We start from the raw sequence: 16,947 nt of genomic DNA, 5'->3' as shown, positions 1-16,947 counted from the left end.
ACAGTCCTCTTTCTATGATAAAACACAGATAAGTACATCAAAATGATCAAAGAATGTCAGACATAATCACTGCATACAGAATCTTCACATATATAAACATATATGTGTTATTAGACACATGAAATAACATAATATCTAGTGTGTTCTTAAAACTTATTTTTCCATGATCTGGCTATTATGAATAAGGCTGCTATGAACATGGTTGAGCAAATTTTCTTGTTGTGTGCTGGAGCATCTTCTGGGTATATTCCAAGGAGTGGAATAGCACTAGATAGCTTTCCAAAGTGGCTGTACTAGTTTGCATTCCCACAGCAATGAAGGAGTGTTCCTCTCTCTCCACATCCTCGCCAGCATGTGGTGTCGCTTGAATTATTGATCTTAGCCATTCTGATGGGTGTAAGAAGAATGGATAAAGAAACTGTGGTACATATACAGTATGGAATACTACTCAGCTATTAAAAACAAGGAATTCCCAAAATTTGTGGATAAATGGATTGAGCTAGAAATTATCATAATGAGTGAGTTAACCCAGAAGCAGAAAGACTTAAATGGTATATACTCACTTATATCTGCATACTAGCCAAAGGGGCATGTCCCACGAAAGCCTTCACTTACCAGGAAACTGGGACAGAGGGGAGGACATCCTATTGGGACTTTAGATGAGAGAAGCATGGGAGAATGGCAAAGTAGAAGGACCCAGAGGGTCCTAGAAACCTACAAGTAGAACATTATGATAGGCAGATTTGGGCCCAGCGGTACCGCTCAAACTAAGGCACCAGCCAAGGACAATACAGGCGGTAAACTTTAAACCCCTACCCAGATCTAGCCAATGGTCAGAACATTCTCCACAGTTCAGTGGAGAGTGGGATATGACTTTCTCACATACTCTGGTGCCTCACATTTGACCATGTCCCCTGGAGGGGGAGACCAGGTGGCACTCAGAGGAAGGACAGCAGGTTACCGAGAAGAGACTTGATACCCTATAAGCATATAGAGGAGGAGGTAATCCCCCTCAGGAACAGTCATAGGGGAGGGGAATAAGGGGAAAAGGGGAGGGAGGGAAGAATGGGAGGACACAAGGGATGGGATAACCATTGAGATGTAACAAGAATAAATTAATAATAAAAAATTAAAATTAAATTTAAAAAACTTATTTTTCAGTGTCAACAATGATACATACTTAGAGAATTATTCCCCTAATGAAAACTTGTGCTTTCAGAAATAATCTTCCTGGTGTTATTCACATATGACCACATAGAGTTGAGCCTAAAGTAACAACACAAACCTGTGAGCCATGGCAGCTCAGAATCATCTCATCCATGGGAGGAAATACATATCCCGGTTGTAGTCAGTCTAACAAAAAGCCCACATACTCAACATTTGGTGAAATTCAAAGAAATAGACCAAGATACCCTACAGCTTTTCCCTTCACTGCTTATGGGAAGAAAGATTAGTTCAAATGAAGACATCTGGGAGAAGCAAGCACAGGGAAGTGAACTTCGTCAACACTGGGTTGAAGAAATCTCTACTTGTCATTTGCAACACTTCAGCTTTATTCCTCTGCTCTTCTCCTCTTCTTGTCCTTCCTTCATCTCCTCCTCCTCTTTCCTTTTCCTTCTTCTCCTTCCTTTTTCTTCTCCTCCTCATCTCCCTGCTTCTTCTTCTTCTCTTTCCCCTCCTCCTCCTCCTCCTCTTCTTCTTCCCCTCCTCATCCTTCTTCCTCCTTGACTTCCTATCTCTCACTCCCTCTATCTTTAGAAAAGTGAGAGATATTGAACACAACTAAAAGGTAGTTTTGGATAGACGGACATAGAAATAAAGGAGAAAGTAAATGTATAGGAAAGAAGACATGAGATCAAAGAAAAGAGAAAAACAAATACCTCAACTCTAAAAGTTTCCATAGAAAAGAGAGCAAAGTTTACTCTTGAGAAGATTTTGGTATTGTTTTTTAAGAATCTCTCTTCTGGTAAATTCTAAACACAATATAATTCTGTCCTCTTTGTGATCAGATTCATAAGTCTGCCTTTCATCAGCGTTCTCTAAGACAGTGGTTCTTAACTTGTGTGTCACAACCACCAAAGATCACATATATCCATTGGTGTTAAGAATTGAGACACCATTCAGTAGCAAAATTACAGGTATGGAGAAGCAACTAAAATAAATTTATTGTTGGGGGTTCCTAAAACCATTGGAAATATGCCTTATATTTATTCCTGTTCTTCAGGGTGAATCCATAATATAATAAACAGTCATCACCAGGTGAGGATGCTGCCATTTATCATTAGGAATGGATACAATCATCTATTCTGTTCATTATATTCTCTCTGTAGATGCCTGTATTGAAAATACAAGTGCCGTAAGCCTTTCCAATAAAGATAGAAGGCAGGATCTCTCTATAACATGAAACAGAACCTGTCAGCTTATTAAATTCAGCTGCACATGGGTCTAAGCATTAAACAAAAGTCTAATCAATATCCTTGTCTAAGGCATGTTTTATGGGAAGCTCACCTTCAGCTAGGGTGGGTCTAGAAACCTTTCCCATAGCTACTAAAAGGAAGAGATCTTTATAATATCACTATGTAGAGTCCCTGGGGACTGTTTAAAATTAAAGTCAATTCAAATCTATTTTGTCCCCCAGGATTCACACCTCAGAGTCTCTTGGAATAGACTGCACTTTCTTCATCAGACACAGATAGATTGGTGCTAAGTGGAAGGTCTCCCTATCCATTTCTCCCCAAACATGCATTAAAGATCAAAATTGAGAGGCACAAAGATCTACCACACAGAGTAATCAGGAGGGGACAACAGACTTCTTGGGAGATATTTGAATCTCATTTTTCTGAGAAATCATAATTATGTCAAGGCATTAACAACTCACATGCTTATCTCACATTCTATACCCATGTCTTAGCGTTCACCAACATTCACTAAGAGAGCAGTTCTTAACCTTTGGGTCACAACCACCAGAAAATACATATTTTCTGACAACACTCAGTAGCAAAACTACAGGTGTGAAATAGCAACTGAAATGAATTTATGCTTGGGGACTCCTAAGACCACTGGAAGTATGTATTTTCTAATGGTCATAACCTACATACAGATGGCGAAGCTCTGCATTAAGATATCCTGAATTGCAAAGTCAAATAAGGCCTCTTATTTCCTCCCCAACAGGGCTAAATATACTGACTTAAATATAATATAATACAAATTAAAATTTAAAAGTTAAGTATAATTACAAAGAAAGGAAAAGTGTGTCATTGTTCAAGGCAGTATAACAAATCAAAATGTGTGTTTCAACCTAATGAATAAAAATACATGTATAATAGTTTGGTGGTACACACTGCATTCCCAAGAGTCAGGAGGTTGAAGCAAGAAGTTCATGAGTTTAAGACTAGTCTTATTGGTATGGTGAGTCCTTATCTAAAAGAAAGGATTAAATGAAAGAAGGGGGAAGTTAGTCCTTAACTGTAGAAAAAAATATCAAATGTGTTTGTACACACACATGCACATACACACATGCACAATGATGAAAGAGAAGGAAAAGTGTAGGAAACCTGTGTTAATATAATTAGTTTTTCCTGTTTTATTAAAAAATAGATTCTTTTTTCATACAATATATGCTGAATACAATTTTCTCTCCTTCTACTTCTCCAAGTTCCTCCCCACCCCCTTTCCATCTGGATCCACTCCCTTTCTGTCGCTCATTAGAAAAGACAGGATTACACAAAGTAATAACAAAACAAAATAAAATAAAATGTAATATAATAAAACAAAAATCATCACATCAAAGTAGAACAAGGCAAAGCAACACCAGAGAAAGGACCCTAAGAGAAGACATACAAATCAGAGGCACACTTGTTCACACACTCAGGGGTACAATAAAAACACTACACTGAAAACTATTGTATATATGCAGAGGACATGATGCAGATCTCTGTCTGCTGCTCTATGAGTTCGTATAATCTTTTCTCAATTGGCTTAAAGGGTCTTGGTTGTTTTATTATTATTATTATTATTATTATTATTATTATTATTATTATTATTATTATTATTATTATTATTATTATTATTCATTGCCTGCTCTGCTTCTTACAATCTTTCCACCTTCTCTTCCCTAGGGCTCCATGAGCACTAAGGGGAGGGATTTTTTTAGAGAAGACCCGTGTATCAAGGTCTTTCTCTCTGGATAATACCTGGCTTGGATTTCTGTATTTTTTCCTATCTGCTACAGGAGGAAGTTTCTCTAATGATGGTTGAATAAGGCACTTATCTAGAGTATAGTAGATATAATTAAGAGTCATTTAATTTTACCTTTTTTTTATGGACCAGCAGTATTTGCTTTTACCATGTCTCTGTGCTATGTGGTCTTTGGTTCTTTGACACAATCACTGTCAGGTATAGGTTCCATCTCCTGCAGTAGGCCTTATGTCAAATCAGACAGTGGTTGTTTATTCCCAAAAGTTTGTGCTGCCATTGCCCTAGATTGTTTTTCAGGCAGAATAGCTTGTAAATCAAAGGTTTGGTGGCTGGGTTGATGTTTAATGATACTCTTTTGGTAGCCTACAGAATATCTTCCCTTACCAAAGACATGAGAACATGGAGGTACATGTTCTATTCAAGCACTAGCTCAACTTTTCCACATTCAATAGTTGTGTTGGTGTTGTTCTTAGAAATGGAGCTTTGCTATCCCTTTGCAGAAAGAAAATTATTATCTTGACAATTGCAAGGGTTGTTTAGTCATTTCTCTGGGACCTCTTTGGTCAATAACTCAACTGTATGTAACCTAGTTCCAATAGAGAAAGCTTTATTTGGTGACAAGAGATGGTAAATTGGGACTCATCCCACCTCATTATTTGAAGATTTTGTTAGAATCCCCTACATATATTTTAGAAACTTTCTATTGCCCTAAGTTTCCATACCAATCCCAAATACCCATTTAATTCTAGATGTCTTTCTCTATATTTTCCTCCTTAACCACATCTCCCCTCTCCTTCCTTACCTAAATATCCTTTTCCTGACCCTACTGTCAACAGTACACTCATAAAATATATTCTATTTCTCCATCTATGAGTAGTCCATGGGTCTCCTCTAGTTTCTTCCTCTATACCTGACCTCTCTGGGACCACAGATTATAGTTTTGTTATCATTTATTTAATGGCTAATATCCATATATATTGAATATATGCAATATTAATCTTTCTAGGTCTGGGTTACCTCAGGATGATTTTTTTTCTAGATCCATCCAATTGCATGTAATTTTCATGATGTAATTTTTTAACAACTGAAAAATACTCCATTGTGTAAATATGCAACATTTTCTTTATACATTCTTCTCTGTTTCTGGCTATTATGACTAGAACAGCAACAAAAAATGATTGGTGAAGTTTCTCCATGCAAAGATGAAGCATCCTTTGGGTATATGTCCAAGTGTGGTATAACTTGTTCTTGAGGTAAACAAATTATCATCTTCCTGAGGAGCTGTAACATTGATTTCTATAGTAATTGTAAGAGTTTGCACTCCCATCAGCAAGGCATCAGTACTTCTCTAACTACACATTCTTGACAGCATGAGTGGTCACCTGTGTTATTGATCTTAGCCATTCTGACAGGTGTAAGATGAAAATTTCAAATTTTCATTTGCTTTTCTCTGATGGCTAAGGATGCTAAACATTTGAGCAGTCACCTGTGCTATTTATCTTAACCCTTCTGATGAGCATAAGATAAAACATCAAAGTAGTTTTGATTTGTATTTCCCTTATGATAAGAATGTTGAACATTTTATATGTTCCTCAAACATTCAAGTTGCCTCTATAGAGAATTCTCTGTTTAGAGCTGTACCCCATTTTTATATTGATTGTTTGTTTTTATATTTAGTTTCTTGCAGGCTTTATATGTTTTGGGTATCAGACCTCAATCAGATATAGAATTGGTAAAAAAAAATGATAACAAAAACAAAACAAAGAGAAAAAGAAAATACCTCTAGATCCATTGCAGGTATGGCTGCTGTGCCACGTGTGCATCAGGAGGTGGCAGAGAGGAGGTGTCTATATTCAATGTTCTGACCTATGAACTTCTGATTGAATAATACCTCTAAAATTCCCTGAAAAAAAGGAGACTGATATGAACATCAGTGTGGCTCCAGAGGGTTTTGGATAGGTAGCTAGTCTGAGTAGAACATTGGTCCTTAACCACACAGGTCCCAGTACAGGAAGCAAGCCTGAGACTAGAAGAACCCCAGCTATGACCACGGACCTCTTGTGAGAGTGATTGTGAGATAGACAACCTTCTCATGGAGCCTACTCAGATAGGTTGGGTGACGAGCAAGGCCAATATGACTACCATCAGGTCAGTGCCATGGGGCTTAGACAGGGAGCTATCCTGAGTTAACCACAAGTCCAGTACTGCACAGGCCTTGAAGAGAGGCAGATCATGTCAGAGACGACTCCCGGCCTGGTACCATAATGCATGAGTAGAGCATAACACACCTAAGACCACTTCTGAGACAATCTCAGACACCAAGAAACCATGGGAACCACTAAAAGGAGCAAGTAAGCAGTGGAGAAACAGAAGAGAAAGTAAAACAGAAGGATGTGAGCACAATAAAGAGCTGGTGACAAGAGTATTGAGGAACAGCCTGATATGAGTTGCCACCTGGGACCAAAGCGAGGTCCTGACCTGTGCTGCCACCAGGGGATATATCTGGGTCCAGGGCCCTGCAATAGCAAGGATATGTTACCATCAAAGGAGAGATGGACATCCCTGGTCTGGGCTGCCACCGAGGGACGTGTTTATGTCTTAGGGCTATGCAGAACTGGCTTCACCCCTCTCCTGGGCATCTTGGGAGAGCTACCCCTGAACGCATGAGAAGAGGAGCGCTTCTCCACGTCTAGACAGTGGCAGCAATCCGGAAAGCCAGCACATTATGTGGGCTAAGTGGCCCAAGTATACAAACATGTGAAAAATAGCCCTACCGCTGGTCTCCAGTGCAATGGTATGGATGAAAGAGAAATATCTTCCTACTATCTTGTCCCTCAGTACCTATGGCAGGAAGGGAACTTGGACCTGGGCTCGTGAAAGCAAGAGAGCAGTCCTGTCTAGATCATAGCAGAGTTGACCCTGGTGATGGGGTCACAGGTATAGCCCTGAGGACATGAGCTTGGGAAATCTGGCCCCACCACTTATTGGCCCCCTGGTGACATGGTCAAGGGAGAGATGCCCTCTCACTCCATCCCTTGCCATGTATGGCAGGAAGGAGAGCTGACCCCAAGGTAAACAGAACTGGAGAGCTCTCCCTGACCCTCACCAGGACAGCACAGTAGAGCTGGCCCTGAATTTGGAGGTTGCAGATGAGGCTGCCCCTAACCCTTGTGTGTGGGAGAGCCAGTCCTGCCTGTAGTCTGCTGAGAGGTGGCACACACTTGAGAGAGACACCAGCATCCCCTCCTTTGTCCCTTGAACATCAATGGCGTGCAGGAAAGCTGGGCCCACCAGCTGCAACAATCCAGAGAGAGGGCTCTGCACCTCACCGGGGCAGCAGGGTGGAGCTAGCCCTGGTTGTAGGGTTGCTTCTGAGTGAGCCGAAGGGCATGAGAGCAGGAGAATTGGAAGACTCACCAGCTCAGATTCCTCTCAGGTTCAGATTCGGGGCTTTGAATTGGCCCACCCCAAGATCTATTTCCTCTACCTCTACTTCATCTACAAACTGCTGAAGTACATGGAGTGACCAGTCCTACAGATCCAAAAGTACAAGATCTCCATGACAAGGGGAAACAATGGGATATTCCAGAGGAGTCCCAGTGAGGATCCAGTGTTGATAGAGTAGCTGAAGCCAGAGGCCTCACAGAAGACCAACTAGTCATTGCAATGAACATTTTACAAGCAAAGAAGTGTGGACAAAAGAGTATACTATGAGACACCGTATAATACATTACAGCTTCCACAACTAGTCTCTTTTTTAATCTGTTGAGGGAGGAGTAGAAGAGTGGAAGGTGGGAGTGAGGGGGAGGGAAAGATGAATGTTATTGGAGTGCATGATGTGGAATTCACAAAGAACCAATAAAAAGTTTTTAAAAAATCTTTTTCTATTCTGTAGGCTGCCACTTCGAAAGACAGAGTTCTTAGCCTTACAGAAGCTTTTCAGTTTCATGAGGTCTCATTTATTCATTATTGATCTTAGCTCCTGTGCTAAGGATGTTTTCTTCATAGAGTCATTTCCTGTGCCAATGAGTTCAAGGCTATTCCCCAATTTCTTTTTGATTGAGTTGAGTGCACACAATTTGATGTTGATGTCTTTATCCATTTGCAATTGAGTTTTGTGAAGGGTGATGGGTATGGATCTATTTGTATTCCTCTACATACCACCATGTAGTTTAAGGAGCACAGTTTGAAGATGTGTATTGCCGGCTTCATGTATTAACATAAGGGTGTTCGTAGATGTGTGGATTATGTCTGTGTCTTCAATTCAACTCCATTGATCAATATGCCTGTTTATATTCCTATATCACGCTGATCTTATTTCTATAGCTTTGTAGTACAACTTGTATGGAAAGTGGTGAGACCTCCAGCAGCTCTTTTATTGTTCAGCATTTTCTACACCATAGCCTCTGGAAAAAAAGGAACATCTTAATCTAACTTTCTAAAACTATTTAAATCAAATCGGGAATTCTGTAAAAACCATTGATTCATGTAAAATATTATTTAATACAAGTTCATATTGAACTGCAGGAAAATTGCCCAATAGAGTGGGCTATCTCCCAACAGGCAATCACCATCAGACTATAAACAGAATGGGTCTCCCCATGCCCAGTCACGCCATTCTAGATGTCTGCGTGATATAGCAATATCAGTCATGAGACAGCAGAGCAGCAGCAAGAGGCGATCAGAATATGAAGCCCCTGGGCGTTAACTCTCTCAAGCATGTCCGTCACAGCTGCATACAATGGTGGACTGCCTCCAGGAAGCTCGCCTGCCCACTGCAGTCCCTCCTGCATGGCATCACCAGTTTTGTTTTGTTTCGTTTTGGGTTGGTTTGTTCTGTTTTTTTTCATGTGCAGCTGAAATTATTCTTTCAAGATCTGTGATTATGTTGGAAATTTGACGGGGATTACATTGAATATGGAGATAGCTTTTTGTAGGATGGCAATTTTTACTATGATAATCCTACCATCCAATGAGCATAAAAGATCTTTTCATCTTCTGATACTTTCTTAATTTTGTAAACCTGAAGATTTTTATCATACAAGTCTCTTGTGGTTCTACATTTTCCAGAAGGGTCACTGGATACCACTGGGGCACCAAGCCAAAAGTGAATGTGTTTGCACTGGATAGTCCAAGCACCATTGGTCTCTGGGAGGAAAAGGGTAAAATTCAGAATGAGATCCATGTCACAAGATCTCCGGTCCAGCTAGAGGTGCAGGAATTTGATTTAAATTTGGTAAGTGGTACTTACCAAGATAATTATCCATTTCTTTTATAATTTTCAGTTTGGTAGAGTATAGGGGTTTTTTGTTTGGATGTTTTGGTTTTTGACACAGGGTTTTTCTGTGTAACAACCCAGGCTTTTCTGGACTCACTTTCTAGGCCAGACTTGCCTAGAACTCACAGAGATCCACTTGTCTCTGCCTCTCGATTTCTAGGTCAAGGAATGTACCACCATCCCTGTATTTTTCATGGGGTCTATTGTTATGTCACCTTTCAATTACTGATTTTATTAATTTAAATACTCTTTCTCTGTACTTTGGTTTTTAAAAGAAACATAATTTTAAAATGGAAAAAAAAGTTAAATTGTCACAGTAAAAAAAAGAAAAAGTATTTGTTGCTCTTGAAGAAATCAAGTAAGACTCCTCCTAAGGATTCCAGAATTGAAGGGTAACAACCATCTATAGTTCCATTTCTAAGGGATCTGAAGCCCTCTTCTGGCCTTTATGAAAACTGCATGCATGTGATGTACAGACATCATTCATATACATAAGATATAAAATAAATAAATTGTTAAGTCACTCATACTTAATCTATGAAAAAGTACCAGGACTACATTTGTAAAATAAAATATTGAGAAAAATCAAAACATGTATTAAAGAACACGATGATTTGCCACCTTTAAATATTAAAGTTACATGGACAATGTTGTGACAAATGGTAAAATAACTATAAAATTTGTTTAAGATAAGCTAAGAAAAAATGAATTAGTGGAAAATGCAATCAGCCTCTGCAGGATATGAAGAGTTCCTTTAATTATATTTAAATAATGTGTTTGGTTCATGAAAACCAATGCATATTAGTACAAGAGTTGACATATATGGACAACAATGCTTGGTCCATCACATCCTAAACACAAAATGATACAAGAGAGTAAAATTTTCTGCCAGAAATATTTACATTTACATAATACAAGTTGTCCCTCTGCTCAAGCATTTCAGCTGTTAAGCACTACATATGTATACATATATATATATATATATATATATATATATATATATATATATATACACACACACACACACATATATATAATTCTTTATTTTTGTAATAACATTTTTTTCACACGGTCATAGATCTGCTTGGTTCTTACTCCATATATGACAGGATTGAGCATTGGCGGTACTACAACATAAAGGTTGGCCAGAAGTATATGTATATAGCGAGGTACATTCCTACCAAAGCGATGTGTCATGAAAGAAAAGAGGGCTGGTGTGTAGAAGGCAAGAATGACACAGACATGAGAACCACAAGTACTGAGAGATTTGATTCGGGCTTCCCGAGAAGGGAGGCGAAAAACAGCCCGGAGTATTTGTACATAAGAAAGAGCAATGGCTATAATGTCAAAAACCAGGATTGAAATAGCACCCAGACCATAGATTATATTGACCTTTATACTGGCACAAGACAGACGAGCGAGACCCATGTGCTCACAATAAGTGTGGGGAATGACATGATGCCCACAGAAGGGCAACCGCAGTATGAGAAATACAAATGGAATAACAGAAAGAAATGATCTCAGTAGCACACCCAGACCAATCATGGAAACAACCTTGTTGGTGAGGATGGTGCTATACCGAAGTGGGTTGCAGATTGCCACATAGCGGTCATAAGCCATTGCCAAGAGGACTGCTGACTCCATTCCTGTGAAGTTGTGAATAAAAAACATCTGGGTGAGGCAGGCACCAAAGAGTATTACCCTGAAGCTAAACCAGAAGATCCCAAGCATCTTAGGGATGGTGGCTGTTGAAAGGCCTAAGTCAATGGTAGCTAGCATGGCCAGAAAGTAGAACATGGGCTGGTGGAGGCTGCTTTCAGTTTTAATTACCAACAAGATAGTGAAGTTCCCAAGGAGAGCAATCAGGTATACAGCACAGAAGGGAAAGCCAATCCAGATGTGGAGAGACTCTAGTCCTGGGATCCCCAGCAAAACGAAGGAGGAAGGATGAAACTGGGTATCATTGGGAAAGAACATCCTGCTTGGTCATACCTAAGTCCATAGTCTTTAGAAATAAGTGCTCACATCTGGAGAGTTGTAGGTCACAATCTGTGGAGTTAGAGAACTGATCTAAGGTTGTAATAGTTGGACATGTTCTGTGCTTCAATATAAACATACAATCCAAAGCACATATATGTTCTGGTAAATGTTTTGTTTAGCAGAAATCCATCATTTATAGTCTCATATCATGGGCAAAAGAAGTTTTTTTCACTTAGACAAGAAAGTTTCTTCACTAAGCATCAATTTCTCTAGTTGTTTACACACAGAGAAGTATGCTTCAATCTAATGTATTGAAAGGTAATCTCAACTATTAATAACTCATTTAAAGGCTTAGAATTGACTTATGTTTCAGTATGTTTATTTTAATTTCAAAATTATGGGGTAATATAGTCAAAGTAATTGCATCAACTATTAAGGTACTGTCTACTATGTCAAATGCTATGTCAGAACACGTATAAATAGCACAACACTTACAAACATTTATAGACAACATACACAGTCTTATCTTTTAAAAAGAACACAAACTTCACATGATTTCAGATTCTTCAAATCCTCAGTGTATCTATAGGCTTTACCTAGGGAAAAATGAAAGGAAAATATTGAATTAAAATTGAGAATAAGAAGAAAGTGTAATCTCTTAATTGTACCATGTCACAAAGCTCCCCCACAAATGTACCTGTTTATATACCTAATATATTTTGCACTTGTGTCTACTCAAGTAATAGATATGAGGATATTTCCCATAAATTCAAGACAATCAAGATTTGAAGAGTTGTTCAAAGCATGTCAAACAAATTTCAAAGACTAGATACAAAGGAAAAATATGTGCTCTGTATAATTAGTAGTCAGGCACATTTTTAGTTGCCTGTGGGTACTTGTTATTTTCTAATTTTGGCACCTTACTTATGACTTTACTAAAGAATGTTTTCAAAGCCTTCCATCACTTGATATGCTGATGGCCTCACAGTAAAAAGTAACTCTTGTTCAGGTTTTCCCTTGCGAGATTCCAGAGGAATAAGACAATCCTAACTAAGATCTCAGTATCGGGACAAAAACAAGGAGTTAGCTAGAAAACTAGGTGAATTGGAGGTGACTCCTTCATAAATAGGTAACACAGGAGCAACATGATACTGGTGGGTAAATGGCTGGCTTCTTTCTAGAAAAGCAAGCTTTTTAACAGAAGGAAAGCCAGGGGCAGGGATATTTGTTTTATTGAATTCACTGAAATTTCCATCAGAATAGAGGTTTTGTTATTGTTTTGTTTTTCCATAAGGCTTGCCTTATAATGAGAAAGAGAACATTTTTTAAAACATGAGGCACTTGTTACATAGGGGCTAAAGCAGGATTCTAACTATGTAATAGAAATTTATTTATTTATTATTTATTTATAAAACAATGGTTTGCTTTTATAAAATAAAACTTTATGTACTTATAAATCACACATATAACAACAAGAAGGTTATAGGGGTTGAAAGCCATTTTTCCCTTCGCCAGTGTACCCATTTGTGATAGGACTTCAGTAAATGGGAAAAAGTTTTTTTCTAATTTGTATCTTGTTCATGATTTATTTTTGTTTTAATTTAATTGTAAAGGATACATAAAAGTCTTAAATTATACACATCATTGGAGTACTTATAATTTAAAAAAATAAGAGAAGAAAATTACATATGAACACAGAAACTGATATTCTATGGTGTAATAGTGTTTAAGACAGTAGACCAAATAGACATAATTTGAAGACATACACAAAATGGTGAAATTGAACAACTGTCTCAAATTGCTATTATTTGGTGCACTAACCAGGCCAAAAATTTGAGCAACAGTGTTCTTTGTCCTCATACGTCTTTTAAAGAATACAGTTGATATTCCAATGTGCTTAAAAACAATTCATTTATCTCTACAGTAGTGGGACTAGTTCAAGCTCTTACTATTTCTTTGTTCACTACAAACTAAAATAGGTGTCGGACTATGTGAACTGTTAGCCATGAGATTTATACAACTATGCTGTCGTTTTTGTCACATTTTCCTATATAAACCTGATATAAAAAGGAAGAATCTCTTTAACTGACTTGAAGCAATTATTTATCTGAGGAATATATTGTTCATGATTCTTTAGATAGTAGCTTGTTTTTTGTAAAAAGACATATAGAAAGGATTCATGCTGAAACATGAATACTTTTGCAAATACATGAGGCTCTCCTGTAACTCTTGTCTCAAAGAGGAAGACAAAAAAAACTTACCAGGCTTGGTAACAGGATGGAGCCCTGTCTCCTTTGTTTACTTGTTGGCCTTCATCTTTATTAAGAATCTTCTCTTTCCAGGGGAGGCACTTAGACTGGAATATTCCCCCCGAGATGATTTTGCAAAGGACCAAAGGTCTCCAAGGAGAATATTTTCTAGCCTAGATCTTACACAGGAGGATGTTTAAATTTAGGTTGAAACACAGAACACATACAGTTGGGCAATATTGCCTTCCAGGAAAATCAAGACAAACAAAAAGAATTATGTCAGCAAAATGACAGAACAGAGAGTTTCTGGATCTCCAACAGAAACATCCAATTAATTACAACCATGGACAAACCTTCTTTTAAGAGAATGGTAAAATTCACACAGAAAACACAGTAACATTGTTAGACAGAAAGTAAAAACACACAATGAAAAGTTTCATTTACCATATGACCATCCTAAGAGAGATGTCTTAGCCCCGGAGTTCTTTCATAATAAATAAAGGAACAAAGACATATAATTAAGATATTCAATAGTTTTGTCATTTGTGACAACATGGTTAACCTGGTAGAATATTATGCTCATTTAAATAGTCCAGGCATTAAACTAATTCTTTCTAGTCACATATATAAATAAAGTAAAAAGATGAACTCACTAAAGACAGAAAGAAAACTGGTGCGTACTGAAGGCTGGCTCCTGAATTGTAAGGTAAAATGCAGAGATTTTTTTAAATTATGAAAAAAAAAGAATACTTTTTGCTAAATAATTTATTCATTTTTCCTCTCAATTGCAACCCCACTATTTTTCTCCTCCCAGTCCCACCCTCTCTCTCACTTCCCCCATAAACCCCCTCCTCATTTCCACTCAACTCACCCTAGCACATCAAGTCATATCATGACTAAGTCGCTCCTCATCCACTGAGGTAAAACACAGACATCCTTCTAGGGAAACAGGAACCAGGGAAGGCAGCAGAGTCCAAGTCAGACACATCCCCCTCCCTAAATGTTAGAGGACCCATTTTAGAACCAAGCAGCCCATCAGCTTCATATGTGTAGGGGGCCTAGGACCAGTCCATGCATGTTCTTTGGTTGGTGGATCAATCTCTATGAGCCCCCCATTGGGCCCACACTAGTTGGCTATGTAAGTCTCCTTGTGGTGTTCTTGACCTCTCCAGCTCCCTCAATCTTTCCCTTAACTGTTCCGCAAAGACTATGAGTTTTGTCTAATGTTTGGCTGTAGATATCTGCATCTGTTTCCACTACCTGTTGGATGAAGCCTATCAGATGACATTTATGGTAGGTTCCTGTCTGCAAGGATAGCAAAGGATCATTAATAGTGTCAGAGCCCTGGTGGCACTCAAAGAAAGAATAGGCAGCATACCAAGATGAGACTGATTAGCCTACGACCATAAAGTGGGGGAGGAGATATCCCTCAGATGCGGACCTAAGGGAAGGTAATAGGGTGGGGGTGGGAGGGTAGGAAGAACGGGAGGATATGAGTGATGGGAGAACGCTTGAGTTGTAATCTGAATGAATTAATAAAAAAATAGTACCGGGGTTGGCTTTCTCCCATGAGGTGTATCTCAGGTTGGACCAGGCATTGGTTGGCCATTCCCTCATTCTCTGTTCCACCTTTTATCCATACACATCATTTATATTATTATTATTATTATTATTATTATTATTATTATTATTATTATACACTTTACATATCTATCACAGCCTCCTCGTCCCTCCTCCTCCTTCTTCCTCTTCTTCTTTTCTTCTTCTTCTCTCTCTCTCTCTCTCTCTCTCTCTCTCTCTCTCTCTCTCTCTCTCTCTCTCTCTCTCCAAGTCTCTTCCTCTTGCCTTCTATCCCCCTTCCCCTACTCCTCAAAAGAAGAGAGCTCCCACACCAACCCACTCCAGCACATCAAGCTGCAACAGGACCAAGTGCCTCCTCTCCCACTGAGACAAAGCAAGGCAGCCCTGCCAAGAGGAAGTGATCAAAAAGAAGTCAGCAGCGTCATGTCAGCCACAGACCCTGATCCCTTTCTTGGGGACCCACATGAAGACCAAGATGCCCATTGGCTATATATGTGCAGTGGACCTAGATCCAGTTCATGCATGGTCCTTAGTTGGTATAAGCCTCCCTGAGCCCAGGTTAAATGGGACTTCATGAAACAGAAAAGCTTCTGTAAGGCAAATAGCACTGTCAATAGAACAAAATTGGCCTTCTGTTGTGCTTCTTGTGGAGTTCCTATACCCTCCAGGTCCCTCAATCTTTCTCTCTCCCACTCTTTCATAAGCCTGCCTAATGTTTGGCACTCTGCCAAATGTTTGGGTTGTAAGTCTGAGCATCTGTTTCCATCCAATGCTGGCTGGAGCCTCTCAGAGGACAGCTAGCTAAGCTATCATATACAAGCATAGCAGAGTATGGTCAACAGTGTCAGGGGTTGGCTCTCTCCCATGGGATGGGTCTCAGGTTGGGCCAGGCATTGGTTAGACATTCCCTCAATTTCTGTTCTATCTTTATCCCTGTACATCTTGTAGGAAGGGTAAATTTTGGGTCAAAGTTTTTTTGATTGGTTGGTGTTACTCTCTCTCCACTAGAAGTCTGGCTATAAGGTGGCCTCTTCAGTCTCCATGACCCATACTACTAGAAGTCTTAGCTAGAGTCATCCTCATATCCTCCTAGGAGCCTACCCTGACTTAGGTCTCTAGCTTGTCTCAAAGATGGCCCCACCCTAGGTTTCTCTTCTCACTCCAGTTCTCTGACCTTCTGCTGTTACTCTCCTTACATTTGATCCCCACCTTCATTTCCAGCCCCACATCCTCTCCTACCCTGGTCCCTCTGTTCATCCACTTCTGTTGTCTATTTTATTTTCCCTTCTGAGTGAGATTCAAGCCTCTTCCTTTGGGGCCACCTTGTTACTTAGCTTTGGGTCTATGAATTATAGCATGCTTATTACCCTGTACTATAAGGCTAATACCCACAAATAAGTGGCTACATAACATGTGTGTATTTCTGGATCTGAGTTACCTTACTCAGGATGATCTTTTCTTGTTCCATCCATTTGCTTGCAACTGTCACAATTTCCTTGTTTTTAATAGCTGATTAGTATTCCATTGTATAAATGTACCACCTTTTCTTTATCCATTCTTCGGGTGAGGAACATCTGTTTCCAGTTTCTGGATATTATGAATAAAGCTGATATGAATATAGTTGAGCAAGTGTCCTTGTTGTATGGTGGAGCATGTTTTGGG

General features: G+C 39.0%; 1 protein-coding gene and 1 pseudogene across 1 annotated transcript; one reads left to right on the top strand and one right to left on the bottom strand.

Moving 5' to 3' along the window:
- Positions 1–5,975: 5,975 nt before the first annotated feature.
- LOC127192516 (uncharacterized) lies at positions 5,976–6,097 on the top strand (annotated as a pseudogene).
- A 4,419-nt stretch (positions 6,098–10,516) lies between these two features.
- LOC127192193 (olfactory receptor 52E2) lies at positions 10,517–11,452 on the bottom strand. Its single transcript, XM_051149516.1, has one exon. The coding sequence runs from the start codon at positions 11,450–11,452 to the stop codon at positions 10,517–10,519; it is 936 nt and encodes a 311-aa protein (XP_051005473.1).
- Between the last annotated feature and the right edge of the window lie 5,495 nt (positions 11,453–16,947).

Source organism: Acomys russatus, chromosome 7, assembly GCF_903995435.1.
Source record: "Acomys russatus chromosome 7, mAcoRus1.1, whole genome shotgun sequence".
NCBI lineage: Eukaryota > Metazoa > Chordata > Mammalia > Rodentia > Muridae > Acomys > Acomys russatus.
This window is presented reverse-complemented; position numbering and strand designations above follow the sequence as displayed.

Coding starts and splice junctions, on each gene's coding strand:
- LOC127192193 (XM_051149516.1), bottom strand. CDS start 11,452: ATGTTCTTTCCCAATGATACCCAGTTTCATCCTTCCTCCTTCGTTTTG.